The following is a 16,495-nucleotide window of genomic DNA, read 5'->3' as shown; positions in this document are numbered from 1 at the left end:
CATTCTCTATTCCCTTGTCTATATGCTTTGCATATTTTAGCTGTATACCTCATAGAGTTTTAGATCATCTTTTGCATTTAGCTGAGTGCAGTGCTTGCAAACTGTCAAGCATCCGGCGTAAGAGGTGACATCTTGCTTTCTAGGCTGCTGTGAATTTTATTATTTCCTTCAGAAGCAGGCACTTATCTAGCCCCCTCTGTAGACAAGTATTTTAGTTGAATACCTTATTCTACTATCTACTAATTTGATATGTCAACTTCCACTAATGGCTTGTGTTTGTTTTATTTTTTTACAAGCAGCTGTGGGGGTGGGAATTAAAATATTATTTAGTTTTAGTAATGTCATTCTCTTATGGATATTTTCAAATTTCCAACTTTTCATTGGGTTTTCTGATTTGATATTTCAGCCTTCCTGATTATTATTTCTCTCATGCATGTGTTTTCTTTTATGCTGAAATGCGTATGTTTATGTATGTGCATGACCTGTTTGTTATTAATGGAATATTCAATAGTCTTTCCTGTTTTTTGCTCTAAACCCACCATTCCTGGAACCAGTTATAGTAGACTTTGAAGAGTAACATCTCTGAATCCTTCTCTGTGGCATTTACTCTGGTTTTGTTATGTTGGTGCTTAGAAGCACAGTAAGATACAGAGGACTTTTGTATCTGTGATCTCTGTCAGGGTTGTACATTCAATATATTCTTTCTAATCAAGTCTTTTCTCGTCCCAGGTGATTATAAAAAAAATCAGGCTGGTGTTGTCAGTTGGAAAATTTTCATGGTTTTTGTTCATCAGCTTGTTTTCCATATATAGCATTCCTACTTCTTTTTGTAATCTATCCTTTACAGCTGAAGACTATTACTGATATTTTCAGTGAATACATTTTTCTGACTAGTGTCCCTCTGCATATCTTGATTTTTCTCCTTGCCCCTGTAGTAATTTTGTTAGTAATAGTAACAAGTTAATTGCATCAGATGATCACAAATAAATTCTTTACTTTTCATTAACAAACTGAGTAGCATCCATTTATGTTTCTTCTTGTTAACTACTGAAAAGGAGTTTTAACACCGAGGAACAGCTTGACATCTGTACTTGTTAGTCCTAGCTAACAGCTTTTTTGTTGCAAGTTTTTTGTGGTTTATTTAATGAGACTTCATTTTTATTTTAATTTTTGTTAGCTAAGCTTATTTCTTCATATCTACAATACAAAGCTTTTCTATCTTTATTTTGCTGTTTCCCCTCCACTCACACTGGGCCTGCATTCACTGGAGGAGGAAGTGATGCAGCCGGTGTGTTTAGAACCCTGGAAAGCACTCTGAGGGAGGCTGTCCTGCTCTGCAGTGAAATGGCTTCAGGGATCTGCTTTTTAAGATAATTCCTTCAAGATCTGTTATGGAAGATTTAAATCTTTAAGAATCGGTTTGAAAGTTAAATTTTTCAAAAGTTCTTTCTTTAGCTATGACACACAGTCTTATAAGATAACTTACTGGTTTTTATTGCTAGCCATTTGCAAGGGTTGGTTTTAAGCTAAATTAGGTTTACTGTCTGTAAGGATAATACAGTCTTGGAAAAACAGAAGCAATACTAATTAATATAATTTGGATAGCTGGACCCTCTAATGCAAATTCTGTTAAAGCAAAGCAGTAAAGGAAAATATATGGTCTTTATTGAAATATTTAATTTTCTAGGAAATAGTGTTAACTATAGATACTACAAAATCTGTTGCAGGTCGGTCTTCACTCTTTCCTTTTGAAGATGGCTTCCTAGACGACGGCCATGGTGATCAGTCTTTATCATCGGGTCTCAGCTCTCCAACACGCTGTCAGAATGGTGAAAGAGTGGAACGCTATTCTAGAAAGGTGTTTGTTGGAGGTCTTCCTCCTGACATTGATGAAGGTACTGTAAATTAGTTACACTGGTGAGATGTTGGAATTGGCTTTCATATAATTACTTTTAAAAGGTCAGATTTTCATAAAAAACAAAAGTATTTTCCCAGGTATGTTGCTTGTAGTGCTTGTGGCATTATTTAAAACAAGCAACTACCACCACCTCTGCAACACCTGAGAATTTACTTGATGTTATTTTGTACTGTAGAACAGAAGAGATGGGAACAGAAATCCCTGCACAGCAGGTCTTCTAATCTGCAACAGCAGCATACGTGCCCACCTATGTAAAGTGCTCAAAGCTGAAAAAGGGAAGTAGTGTGCACTGTCACTCCTCCGTAGTCTTTCCCTGTTCTCTCTAAAAGATGTGGTTGACTTTAAGGACTTTTTTGATACAGTCCTTAACAAAATTAATTTGGCTTTAATTAATCGGCTCTTATACCCAGCATTTATGCAGTGTTCAGTTGGCAAATGTAGGGCAATTACTATGGCTACAAAATAGTAACCAGCTTAGTAGGGATGGTCAGGTTTTTTCTCAATCTCAGTATCTACTCTACTTGTGGGTCTCTGCCCCCCTCCCCTCAACCAAAATCATGACTGTTTTTAGTGTATTTTTCATGTTAGAGCCAGAATCTATTATCTAACTTCAACTGGCATACAAAGGGAATTTGAGGATGCCTTCTAATGAAAAGAGAGGGGTCTCTGAAACCACATGCAATTTTAATGAGATAGTATGAGCTATCAATCTGTGGTTCACAAACACCTCAAACGTAGTTCCCATGTCACATGAGATGCATAACTGTTGATGCAGGGACTGCTGGGTAATCTGAATGCCCAGCTGTAAGAACCAGCCTACCAACAGATAGAACTGATGTGACTCAGAATTAAAATATATGCCCAACCTATCCTGCAAGGCAGTAACATGGCCATTTGGGAGCTGCTCTTCTCTTCTATGAGAGGTCTACTCCAGCAACATGCTCATGAGTTATCAAATACATTTTGGATCTCTAAGTCACTTGAAAAATATGGATCATGGGATCAGATAAACCAGACATATCTGAAACAGCAATCAAAAAATTGGAAAACCACTGCCTTTGTTTTCAGACTCTTCTTCTGATGGATTTTGCTCTGATCTATCATCACATTAGACACAATTTTAAATGAATTTAATCCTTAAAATAGACAAATGCATTGAAAAAAAAAATATATTAAAAAAAAAAAACATAAACCACTTCTTTTTCTGAAGTATTTGCATGTAAACCAAAATTGTCCTACAAGAATAGTTTGAGGTCAGTGTTCCACAGTATTTTGAAAATGATGCTTATAAGGCAAAGAAGTAACTTGGTAATTGAAAGCAGATTTCCAGAGGGGACTGAGGAAGGTGCAATCCCCACAGCCGCATGACCTGATGCAGCCTGCTTCCTAGGGCACGCTACAAGGAATGGCCATGCTGACATGCAGCTCCTCCGTCAGTCCCATGTGGCTGCATCTGACCCTGCTTTGTGGCTATAATTAGAAATAGACCACAGCTGAAGCATATTCACTTCTGATAGATCATGCTTGCATTTCATCCTGCTGCAAACTTGTGTTAGTGGAATGTAAAATACTTTTTTAAGCAGCCATGTATAGCGCAGATGTGAAAGAATATTTAGGTGTCCTTTATGTACATTATTGCAGTTTTCACTTTTCTTAATAGGTGTAGAAAATAATCCGGTGGGTTTTGTTTTTTTTTTAAAGAACTTTTACCTTGCCACTGTCAGTCTTCAGATTCTCTCTAAGGTACCTCATTTGTTTTTTGTAGATGAGATCACTGCCAGCTTTCGTAGGTTTGGACCTCTTGTGGTGGACTGGCCTCACAAAGCTGAAAGCAAGTCATATTTTCCACCTAAAGGTAATTAGTTTAAAATACATTTATGCAGGTTGTTCTGGTAAAAGGAAGCTGTCTGCAATGTGGCAATCCATTACAAAGGAATATTTATGACCTATTTTATCTCTTTCAATGAGGATATTTTCAGCAGTTGTCACGATGAAAAAACACAATTCAGTGACTGAAATGTGGTCCTGTATGTGTATTTCTTCAGCAAGCTTGAAGTCCTTGATTCATCCCTTAATTTTTATTTTAGGCTTACTTTAGAAGGCAAGTTGCAGATATTTCCTAGTGCTGATTCTGTTGCAATTTGCATGCTGTAGAATATGCATATAGGAATAATAGCTAGAAGTCAGTGGTGGATTGGGTACACAGTATTTTGTAGAGAAGCACGAATCTGCTTTGGGTGTATTCTGAGTCAAGAAGCTGTGATCTCTCTCAGAACCACGAGGTCTGCATCAGGGCTGGGTGCTGAACCCCAGCAGCGCACAAGGCTGGGAGGAGGCTGCCTGGCCCCTCAGAGCTGCTGTGTTGGAGCTGATTCCGTTCAGGGTGGTTTAGAGTGTGTGCAGGTGGGGCAGATTCCTATCTGTCAGCAAAATGCAGAGCTGTTGTGGTTGACAAAGAACAGCTTATGGGAAACCTGTTTGGGAGAGTTACTTGGCTAAATCAAATTGCTCTTACTTTATCCTAGTCTTTCCTGTGATTTTATATTATACTCTATATGTGCTGTTCTCAGTCACATGCACAGTCTTGCATATAGTGTGGGAATTCACTCATGATCTGAAATGGTAGCACGGAGTTAATACACAGAATTTCTGATCTCTCTGTTAAGATTTTCTATTCTCACTGACCCTGAAGGCTCATAATTGCTCATTAAGGCCACTGATTTATTTTGGCAGAACAATGTAATGTTCTGTAGCTAATCCTACAGTATGTTGATAGATATATTTTTACTGTAAAAAGCAAACAAATAAAAGCCAACTTAAGTTTATCTGGAAGCTTAAGTGCTGGACGTGAGATAACCAACAAATGCTTGCCCTGTAAACAGTATTGGAGGCACTTGAACACTGTACAAAACCCCTACATGCTCCTTTTTTCCTGTTCTATTTTCACAACTCAACCTTGCTGTCAGTAGTCATTATACAACATCTGTTCTTGAATATAAAACCAAAACAAACCAACCAAAAAAAAACCAAAATGAGCAACAAAACACCTCAGAGTTCAACCCCCCCATATATTCCTAAGGACAGTCAGTAAAATATATTATTTTCCCTTTTTATTTTATTTTTTAAAGTCTTGAAGGTCTTTCTGGCTGACTGCGCCTTCACTTGCAAAATAAATAAATAAAAAAAATTGTAAAATTACCTTATCTTTTTTTCCTGATATCTCCTAGTACTCTCCACTTGCTGCTGCTTATTAATTCAATAAATAACTATCCATGGTAGATCAACATGGGACTTCCAATTAATATTTTGTCCTGTATTAGACAGTGGACTAGTTATGCCTTGTCAAACTTGTAAAAACATTTTTTAGTAAGATCTATTTTAGCAGACACCAAGGGAATGCAGCCTCACTTCTATTTTTGTCATGATTCTAATACAGGAAACAGCTTTCAAAGCCACTGCCAGTTGCCCTGAATATCTGTCTGAAAGTGCTAAACAACAGTCAATCCCAACTGTTCCAGATTTATTTATAACTGACTTCTTAGTTATCAATCAGGGCTGCAGCATCATACATCTTGCATTCCTATCTTTGAGATTCATTTACAGTCATGTTAAGCTTGGCAGGTCAAATGTACTTTATTTACTATGATCCCATATAGGTAGCATCTGCATAGAAGACAGAATGTTATTACCAGGAGTCAAAGGGTAAAGTTTGTATGTGTATTACAATTTTTCTCACAGCTTTTTGTTCTAGAGTACTTATTTTCCAAAGATATTATGGAGTCACTGACAGATGCACCAAATAGAATGTATCCACTGCTGTTTTTCATTAGAAGTGCCTTTAGAACTAAAATTAAGTACTTTTTTTATACTTTCATATTTTAAGCTGTTTTGATGCATTATCATGCATTTCTTTAAAAAAAACCAACAACAGTGAAATGAAAAGAGATAATTTAAATTATGCTTGGTACAAAATTAAGTGATATGACTTATTCAGCTGCCATGAATTCAACTGTTTTCTCCCATTTTCAGGATACCTTCTCTTCCATGTTGCATTACCAATCTGTAAATTCTCTGGCATTTTGAATATCATTCTTTCAAATGGAAAACAAGTCCAAAAAAACTGAAACAAATTCAATTATAGAGCAGAGAATGAGTTGTTTTTCATATGCTAGAAATCTCATAGGGAAAGAAGAAAAATGGAATGTTGGAATGCAGTGGGGATGATATGAAGGCTAATCTTTGTTCACACATTAATAAAGTTTGACATCCAAGGCTTCTCCCACCTACTTGCATGTGCTCCACTGGCAGTAAAATTGAACCTTCCTCTTTCTGAAATTATGCCATCACCTCCAGACAAACTTTAGTGTCCTTTTGATGGATAGCCTTTTTAATTACTCCTTTGTGTCTGTAGGGTCAGACCAGTGGGCAGTGTCTGGACTTATAACAAAGTTCAATATTTTTTTGTTTGTTGGCTTTGATAAGCATTCAGTTAGAGGTTTGGAGCAGACAACATCAATAGTTGATGCCGTGGGTCAGCACAGTCAGCTGAGTTTTGCACTGGGGCAGTTTTACATCATGGTTTCCTGTCTTCAGAGTTCCATCCAGCTGATGATGTCCCTGTGTGTATTAATACAGACTTCCAGTATCTCCTTACAGGTTGAATTTGTGGAATGTTTACTGTGTTGATGCAATATATGAATTTCCTATAGTTGCACTACATAAAGAGCACTTTGTTGATATTCTGAGAGCTAGGAACAACAGGCTGCAGGAACTATTAGCCATGGCTTATCTGATCAATCATGAAATCTGAAAGATTAAAATAAAATGTTGCTTACCAGTCTAAAGAACATGCATCACCATCCTGCACCCCTCCAAGAGCTTTATCTGGTTAGTTTAGTGGGCAGGGCAGGCCATAGATGTGTAGACAGTTCTAGCAAGCCTTATTAGTTAATTTATTAGTTGATATGGTTGACTAGCTTAGGTGTCATGGCGTGTCAGCTGTTTTCAGGACTACATGAGGTCCAGAAGCGTTCCTTCAGCACTGAGCTTGAACAAAGCCTGTTTTCCTGGATATGGCATCCAGAGCAGGATGATGTTACCACGGGTCTGCTTAGGCACATTTCCTCAGGTTTAGTGCTGGACCTGATGGACATAAGGTGGTTGTGTCAAATATGCCGGTATTTTGGACCTTGGGGGAACTGCAGATCAACAAGGATATGTCTGCACCATATTTCTCAAGCACATCTATACTATCTATATTATCCATGTTTTCCTGTTTTACCAGATTTTCTAGGTTTTTATTATCCTTACTGAGTCTTGCCTGACATCACAGAATATACTGTGAGCATCTCTTTGGGAAAGCCATCTGCTTGGTCAATGGTTGAGTTTTGGTTATTCTAGTAACAATCCCCAAACAATCTGATAGATCAAACAGCCCTTACAGGATGTGTCAGTTGCCAGAGAGTTCAGTAGTTAGGTTGCTGAGAGAAGAGGGACCAATGGCACCCAGCCGTTTTGTCACTGGAAGTGTACCTTATGGGCAAGAGAAACAGGTAGCAGCTGACAATGTGTACAAGAGGTTGATGTTTCTAGTTCTTGGCTGCCTCAACATTTCTTTCTACCTCATGCACTGTAAAGCTTAGACTATGTTTTTATGTTGGTGTCATCCATGAGGTGATTTTAATGCTTTGCTTCTGGATAAGGCCAATTCATTCCCATTGCCTGAAAAGCCTTTGGATGGCATCTGTTTGGATATGTTAGTAATGGAACTGGCAAAATTATAAATGCAATGTGTTGGTCTTGGTGCAGACCAGCAGATGCCCAGCTGGTAATGTGTTTACTTGGCTTTCACCACAGAATTTGGAAAATTAAATGTGGTTTGTGGCTAACTACTTTTTAGTACTTAGGAGATGTTGAGAAATAATGAAGTACATGCCAAAGAATGTTATAAAATATAGTTGCATGTTACCATGACAATGTCTATTTCACTCTGGCGAAATCCAGATATTTAATATTTTACTGAAATATCAATTGATGGGTTTTTTACTTACTTGCTGGTCTGCTAAGTGATGCTTATGCTAACTACAGGAATTTTTTTCCTTTTTTACTAAACAGATGGTGCCAACTGTTTCAAAAGCATTCTTTTCATTTTTCTTAACAGATTGCTAGCTTTGAAACAACTTTTTAAAATGTCTTTGCTGATTTTTCTTTGTGATAACTATGATTTTTCTAGCAATCACTAAAAACTGCAAAACACATTTTAAAATGACAAAAAATATGCAAAAGTCTGCCTCTCATTTCAATTTCGGAAGACTGATGTTTGGAGGAAGATGAGACATAGAGAAAATGAAGCATGGCAGAGCTTGAAGATAGGATGGGCTTGGAACAGGAGGAATGCTTTGGCTTTACAGGTGATTTAGAGGTGTGGTGCAGCAGCCTGATCCTCTTGTCTTTTTCCTGTTCTTCTGTTATTTGGTAAAAATAAGCAAGCTTATCCCTACTGCTCCACAGGCGACATTAAGGGTGAATAAGATCTCCTGCAGAAGAAAATAGTGTATGTAGAGTTGCACAAAGTAACATTGTGAAGTGATTCTCTTGCTTTAATTTAAAACAGCTAGTGGGACAGAGCGTAAGAACCTTTCCTGATGATCTCTTAGGTAATGTTAAATGGGGACACTGTTGGTGGCAGTCTTCTGACTGATCTTGATTTCATAGATGAGGATGGACCATTTGCATGGTTAATTCAAGAATGAATGGTTGCAAGGAGAAAGTATGGAGTCATAATTCTAATATCATCAGCCATGTACACAGGCAGGCATCTGGTTTGTCTGAATCTATTGTACTGAAATTAATAGCTTTGGCTTAAGTAATCTAATACCATTTTACCGAAGTCCAGCATAAAATCCCTAGCCAATTTTTGTATTTTAAAAACTGAAGTAGATGATAATAATATTTGCTAGAATGGAAACTTGCAGACCTTACCCAGAAATATATCATATGGCAAATAGAGATGCAAGATCTTTTTTAAGCTTTGTTCATCTATGTTCCAACACACACTTGGACACTTTTACACATTGACATCTAAGGCCATGTATATAATTTGTAGTCCCTGTGTCTTCCCACAGCAGGGCAGTGTAATCCCAAATCAATGTAATCCACAAAATGTGTGGTAGCAAAATGCAGTACATAGGAGTCTGGTCTTCTGTAGCTGTGTAACTTAAGGTCAGTTTTGTATAGAGTTTTCTTCTAGGTTTTCAAGGTCTTTTGTTTAAGCCTCTCTTTGTAATGCTCTTCATGCTGTTTCCTGTCTTGTCCTAAAATGTTTGAGGATTCCTCGTGTGCACTAATACTGATGATTTTAAAATGTCTGGTTTTGAGACTGCTGTGCCAGTTACCAAAGAGCATTCAAGGAGATTGCCTCATTTAAGAGAATCTCTGTCCCTAGAACTATGCCATTTACAATTTCATTTTCTAGGAGTAAACAAGAATCTGGTGAGGCAAAATTAAAAAAAAAAAAAAAAAAAAAAATTAGCAATCAAGCCCAGGCAGAACAAATCTGATTCTGAAGTGGCTTTGCAGGATTATTCTCTCCCAGCTTTCACCTTGCTTTCAACAAATGCTATTTTCTTTCAGAAAGAAAGATAATTTTTTATTTATTTTTTTTTAACCTTGAAGAAACTACTATTTTTTAGCAAGCATTTTTTTACCCTTCTTCAGTCAGCAACCTCTGATGCCTAAAGAAAGACCAGGCCTCTTCAGAAGGGGCTCAGCATTTCTAGTTTCCACAGGGTTTGGTAGTAAAGTGTTTTGGTCAGTCTTCCTAGTTGCTTGTGACCACAGTAACCAAATAAGAAAATAAAGGCTATTTATTGTGAGAAGAACTTGATTATTGTAGCCAAATATTCCTAATGTAGTTCAGATTATTAATGAAAACCTTGTTTTGAGAGCCAGGACTATACAAGATGGTGTAGAATTCAAGAAAGAAATTTGGTTGTCTGGGTTCTAGTACAAAGTCATAAAGCAGAGTGAATCCAACCCTAGCAGCTTCTGTCTTCCTCATTAGTGTAAACCAAACGTTCCTATTAAAGAAAAAGCTTAATTAAAAAAACCAAAACAACACCACCACCAAATTTTTAATTTCTGCCTATTTTCTTCGCTTCTTTATTCTCCTTATCTGGTGTCAGAAAGCTTTTTCCAATCAAGACATGACAAATTTGATGTAATACCCACAATTACTGGATTGGCTCCTTTTAAAGGCTGATTTTGTGTTGGGAGATGGGGTTGGGAGGGGCAGATGTTGGGCTGCAATTACTGATAGTGGCTCTAAATTATTCTCAGTTATTATTCTGTAAGAATTGATCTTGCACATGCTCGGTAACACTCTGTAAAACATTATCCAAAATGGAGTAGCCTTGTGCGAGATTTTATGTAATGGGACTAGACCAAATAATTTTCTGCCTATAACACATAAGAAGGCTGTTGCCCAAATTTAGATATCTGTCTTACTAATACATGTATCCCTCATTTACTCATGGGTTTGGGTTTTGTTGTGGGGTTTTTTTGGGTCATGTTCTCACAAAATTGTGGTTGACTTTTAGTTTATAGGACCCTTGTTTATGTGTACTTTTTTTTCCCTTCTTTTTTCCCTTTTCTTCCTCCAAAGACTTCAAAGTTCTTAAGATATCTCTGGCTGGAGTACATCCTCAGATTCTTGGTTACCCACCAGTGTACTGGCATTTTTGGTAGTTCTTTTGTTCACGTGAATAACACTTTTAGGATCAACAGTCAAATCACATTGGATAATACAATGTCTGTGTACTGGGATAGTTGTATGTGTACAACAGACAGATGAAGGACTAACTTTTGTGGTTTCTGAAGAAGGAATATGTATTTGGAGCCAGCGTGCAATACAGGAAAGAAATCCAGTAGTTCTCCATCACCTAGGTTCCTTTTTATTGCTCAAGCAGATCATTTAAGCAGGCAAAGTTCTCTTGCCTCTAAAGTCAGAATTCAAGGGCTCTGATAGTTCTAGAGTAACTTTTCCAGTGCAGATTGCTAAAATGATAAATTTTACTGTCAGTCTTGTTAGCCATATGAAGATTTTAGTGTTTGTTATCTGAAGATGAATACAAGTCTACAGTTTCTCATGGCAGCACTTCTAATTTGCTAGAGAAACACTTTGTTTTCATACTCTTCCTCACTAATGTGCTACTCCCCAGAGGTTCCAGAGAAAAAGCTGTGCAGATAATTCTGTCATCTGTCAACCAGCCTCTTTCATATCTGACCCTATTGGAAAGTGTTTATATAATCAGGGGGTTGACTGTAATTAACCATGGAACTTAATTTTGCAGCATTAGTAATAAATTGCTAGAATAATTTTGTAGTCATAACTATTCAGACTGTTCAGTAGTTTTTGATAGAGGCAGGATACCTTTTTTGCAACAGAGATGTCAATATGGAAGGTTGTTTTACTGTATTCAAAAGTGCATGACATTCTAGACTTCTGTTGGACTGAGAGATTACTGAAAGAAGATGGGATGCCTCATAACTCAGTCAGCAGTCCTATGGCCAGTATCATCAAAAGGCCCTGAATTTCCCACAGTAAAAATTCATATTTCTAAAAGACCTTATTGGTTGGTAGCAATTACAGGAGGCATACTTTGGAAGCCTGTACCACAGACTGCAGTCTGTGCATCACTGGTCTATTAAATTCTATCTAAGGCCTCTCCATTTCACCTTGGCTGATGGGCTAGATAGTGTGTTAGATGAGGAGAGTTTTGAAGTTTATACACATTGCATCTGTACCTACTGAGAGTTATTGTTCATAAGCCTCCTGACTCTTTATGGAAAACTATAGGTCACAGGTTCAAGTTGCATAATTTTATCTTTCCAGAATGAAGTCTTTCCATACATCATCTTCAGATGCTTTTCTGTTGGTCATATACTAAAGAGGCAGTTTGTTTTCTCTCTCTCTCACTGTCTGGAAGGGTTAAGATTGCAGTGGGATTTGTTATACTTTACACGAACTATCTTATTTTATTAAGAGTACACTGAGTTAAGTCACACTTGATATTTAAGGCTTGTCTCAAGGGGATTGATGCTTCCAAATTCTAAAGAGCAGCTGTTTGAAGTCTGGTTCATGCATCTACTAATCACTTACTCATCATCACAAGCTTTGAATCAAATGTCCAATTCAGTAGGTTCTGTTAAAACAGAAATTCCAAGCATCTACTTTCTGGACTAACTGTTGCAGTAAATTTGTTTGGGCAGATGCTGAAATAATTGGCTGGGGTTTTTCAGTAAGACTTACTTGTGTACAGTGCCCATATATCATTTACCTATAGGAAGTAACCACACTGCTTTTGTCAAATGGAAGTCAAATTTGTCTGACTCTCATTAACCAAAGTCAAGTAGACTTTACTGTGGTTTCCACATACCCACCCCACCCTGCCATACTTTCACCTTTCATTAAATGTTGCCTTTTGTTTTATAAGTGGAAATATATAGATGGATCTGTAAGTATTATGGGCTCCAGGATAAAAGCAGTCCTTTGAACAGTGGTCTCTGATGACTTGATAATCCTTTGTGCTTTGCTAATAGCTTGTGCTACGTCTTCTTTTTGCTAATAAGTTATGAAGCACCAAATTCTACTTTCAAAGCAGTGAAAAAGTTAAAGTTGTTCCCTGCTCCTGCCCCCTGTTCAGCTGTAATAATTCCATGCATTACAAGCTCATCCTCTCTATAAATTCATATATGCATTATAATATAAAGTGAAACCCATAACATTTTAGAAATCTGCTAGGTCCAACAGTAATTATTTTTGTACAACGTACCATTCTGAAAATGCACACTGTAATTAACCAGAAATTTTTTTTTTAAGAGAGAATTTTGTTCTGCAACAGTAAGCAGTCAAGTTTTAGAAAAACCTTCCATTATTAAGGAAAGTTTTTCAAGCTGCATGTTTTCTAGATAGTCAATAAGGACAAGAAACTTGAGCAACTAGAACGAAGAAACAATCCACATGTGAGTGAACATTTAAACCAGTTGTTAACCAGTAACACACCACAGCAGCAATTAACAAATTGAGTACTTGATGAAAAGAAGAAAAGTCAAAGCCCACCACTGAAGCTCTGCATTCTGTTTTAAGAAATGTCTTGCAACTTGAGTTCCTCTCTAGGCACAGTTCCCTCACTGTGAAGTGCAGATTATCTGTCTGCTTCACAGGAGAGTTACAATTCTACAAAATCAGGAAGTATGTTGCTGGCTTGGTCTAGGTAAATGACATTGGGTATCTTCTCTTATGGACTGATGTTCTTTACTTGGAATGAAACTCTTCATAACAGTACCAAGTGTTTTGTGTATCACATCTCTCTAGTAAGTGCTGTTTCCTTTCTTTGAAAATAAATGTTAAGAAAAACTTATAATTTAAAATGAAATATATTGTAAAGCCCAATATCAAATTTTGTAAGTTAAAAATAACTGACTAAAAAATAGCTTGGATTTTTGGACCTTTGCTTTCTTCCCCTGAAAATCATGTTCAATTTATTTTACCTCAGGCTGACACTGTGCATAAAATACAGGATTAAATCAATTAGATTATTTATATTAATCTAGAGTTTTTCTATGTTAATGTTGATTGGAGTAGAATTGGGAATAGGCTTATTTGCAAAAAAGAGGAACAGGTTTTGTTGAAACTTGGAAACTGATCTCTCCTCAGCCATCTGTTCAGAGTAAAAGCAGCAGCAACAGCAGACCTGACCCCCTCCAGATGATGACAATGAGCTGCTCTGCTCAGAGCACTCACCATTTCATTATGCCCTTGAAAAGCAAATTTGAAAAATTCAGGTCTGAATTTAGATTATATTTTCTTTTGATATTTATGAATGTAAATGCATGCGTTTTTTATGCCTGTGACCCAGTAAACTTCACAAAGAAATAACTCTTGCCTCATCAAAAATTGAGCCTTAGTTGTATGATTAATTCATGTGACTACTCTTAGAACTACAATAAGCCAAATTGTATGTTATAGCCTTTATGTTTTTATACCCTTTAATTCTGATTTATAGCTGCTATAGATCATGTTGCACTCTGAAGTCTGAAGTTTTAAAATGGCTGTGACCTTTGAAAGAGGAGACAGCCCTATAAATTTTCTGTTGCAATGTTTTACACTAATGTAGAAGCAAAATATCAGATAAAAAGGGAAGCTTTAGTGTGTTTGTAGAATATAATTTTAGTTTTTAAATGGGGTTAAAAAAAAAAAAAAGACCAAAGCAAGGAGGAATTTCAATATTTTCTTTTTCAATTCAGATGGGCAGGAGTATTTTTGCTACAGGACAAACCAAAAAGTATGCTGTTTTTTTTCCCAATAAGTAGTGAAAGTCCTGAAGTAGTGATGACAAGTAAATCCTTTCTGCTGCTTGACATGTTTTGGAATTAAAAGGACTTGGTAAATTTTTAGCTGTATATATTCACTACAGCACTACTGACATGTCCTTTCTATTCAGTACTGAAGTGCAGAGGAAACATTGGGACACCTGTCCCATGTCCCAAAAATAACGTATGTCGTGGAGTAAGCAGACATTGTGTGGGTAGGTTTTTTGGGGGCTTTTTTTGCATTTAAATTGAAGGTGTGGGGAAAAAAAATTCAGTAATATTTATGAGAACATAGGAGGTTTCTAATTTCCCTATTATTGTGATATGGTAGGATCATTTGTAGTAAGGGTTAAATGTTAGTTTCCATTCTTTTAGTAATCTCAGGGATGTGGACTTTTAACTGGTAAAATTGAAATTATGAAGACATGCAATTTATTTTACAGAGGCTACTGATACAGAACCTCAGTTTTCATCCCACTCTTCCATATGATCTGCTTGCTTGCTGGCTTTTCTTGATATGCATCCTCCCTTCCATTTAACTATGTACATTTCATTTAATTGTTACTTAAATTCAGGATCCAATTATTTTGCAATGGAACCAATATATGGAGTATATACCTTTAATTAAAAACAAACAATACCTACTCCAAAACCTGTTTTTAAGGCGGACACTGTCTTTATGTCTTTAGTGTGGGGAATATCTTACATATTGGACTACACAGGTGGGTACTCATGAGAAACATATAAAAATGAGTACAGTTCTCATTGTAGGAGGCTATAGTGTTCAGGTTTCTTACATTTTGTTTTTTAGAAAAAGGAATCAGCTGACAGGGTCATCCAGTGTAATTTAAAATTAGACTGACTAAAAGAAACTCATCTTTGCTCTCCCTGACTAATACATAATTTCAGTCTTCTGAAGTAGTTAAGAGAGATTATAGCCCTTTCTATTTTGAGATTTCTTAAGTATTTAAAGTCTTTGATGTTTTTTGAAAATCCAGTCATGTCACAGCAATGTTTAAAAGAAAGTCTGCACTTTCTTAACATCTCAGATTTTTATTTTTCAAAAATGAGTTTCATTTTCATCTTTGGATTTAGAAATGTGTTTTATTCACATACAAAGCATCTTCTAATAAGATTACTACGGGTGTCTTTGAGCAATAACTCTTTGGCATCACATTAACTGATTTAATAGAAGTTTTGTTCACACTTTTTCTAAATTTTCCCTTTTTGTGGGCCTTTAAAATTTGTTCTAGAAGTTCTAGTGAATTCAACCATAATTCAATTCAAAGCTATTTTTAAAATTCCTGAAAGAGTGCCATTTATATTTAAATAAAAATTTAAGTCTATTTAAATCTTCTTTTTTTGATGTAGCCATCTCAACCATCTAAAAATAAACCCAAGGACACAAAATGACAACATTGATTTTCTTTGCCAGTTTTACTCCATCTTATTTTATTCATAATAATATGAAGTAGATACAGGTATTGAAATACTTTTATAAAAGATCTTAGGTGGATAGCAGATTCTATTTTCATCATGCCTATAAAACAGCAGAAAAACACTGTCTAAACTTGGAAAAAGTTAAACTACCTTTGAAGCACATTTTCTTTCATTCTGGCTTTTTAAAGTGTAGGTAGTCTTTGCATTTTGCTTATGAAATGAATACATGTGACTACCCAGAGACTGTTCTGACTTGCTATGCAATATGTAAAGAGAAGAGAAAGTCCTTCTCTTCATTGTCTTAGTTTTGCCTCCCAACGTCAGTTACAAAACTGAGAAAACACGTCCCTTAGACTATAATTTCTATATCTGATTTTGTAAGTGGGTTGAATTTTGGGAACAATGGATTTGAGGTCAATTACATAGGAAACTGGTAGATGATATGCAGACCTCTGACATGGATATTTAAATCTTCCTTGTCCTTACATATAATTCTTCAATGCAATTTCTTTGCTTGTTTTGAAAAGTAGCCCCAATTCTGAGACACTGAAATCCGTTACTCTTTCGCTATTGTTTATATAACATCTGAATGCCAAAATGCTGGCTTTGTACCAGAAGACACAGCTCATGGTTGATGTGTTTGAATAGCAGTTTATATATTGTTGTTCTCACATGGAAGAACTTAAATAACTTACGAATTACTTCCAGTGTTCACAAGCTAAGCATAAAATGGTAAACTTCAGTTAATAAAAAGAGATGGAACTA

The 16,495-nt window shown here is 36.3% G+C and overlaps 1 protein-coding gene across 7 annotated transcripts in view; it reads left to right on the top strand.

Moving 5' to 3' along the window:
- CPEB3 (cytoplasmic polyadenylation element binding protein 3) overlaps positions 1 to 16,495 on the top strand; it is an 88,841-nt gene that overhangs the window by 57,456 nt on the left and 14,890 nt on the right. For all 7 annotated transcript variants that reach the window (XM_051619417.1, XM_051619415.1, XM_051619413.1 and 4 more), the window contains 2 exons: positions 1,728 to 1,895; positions 3,684 to 3,773. In XM_051619417.1, coding sequence (XP_051475377.1) covers positions 1,728 to 1,895; positions 3,684 to 3,773 — 258 coding nt within the window. The remainder of the gene's footprint in view (positions 1 to 1,727; positions 1,896 to 3,683; positions 3,774 to 16,495) is intronic.

The sequence above is a fragment of the Apus apus genome, chromosome 4 (assembly GCF_020740795.1).
Source record: "Apus apus isolate bApuApu2 chromosome 4, bApuApu2.pri.cur, whole genome shotgun sequence".
NCBI classification, from domain to species: domain Eukaryota; kingdom Metazoa; phylum Chordata; class Aves; order Apodiformes; family Apodidae; genus Apus; species Apus apus.
This window is presented reverse-complemented; position numbering and strand designations above follow the sequence as displayed.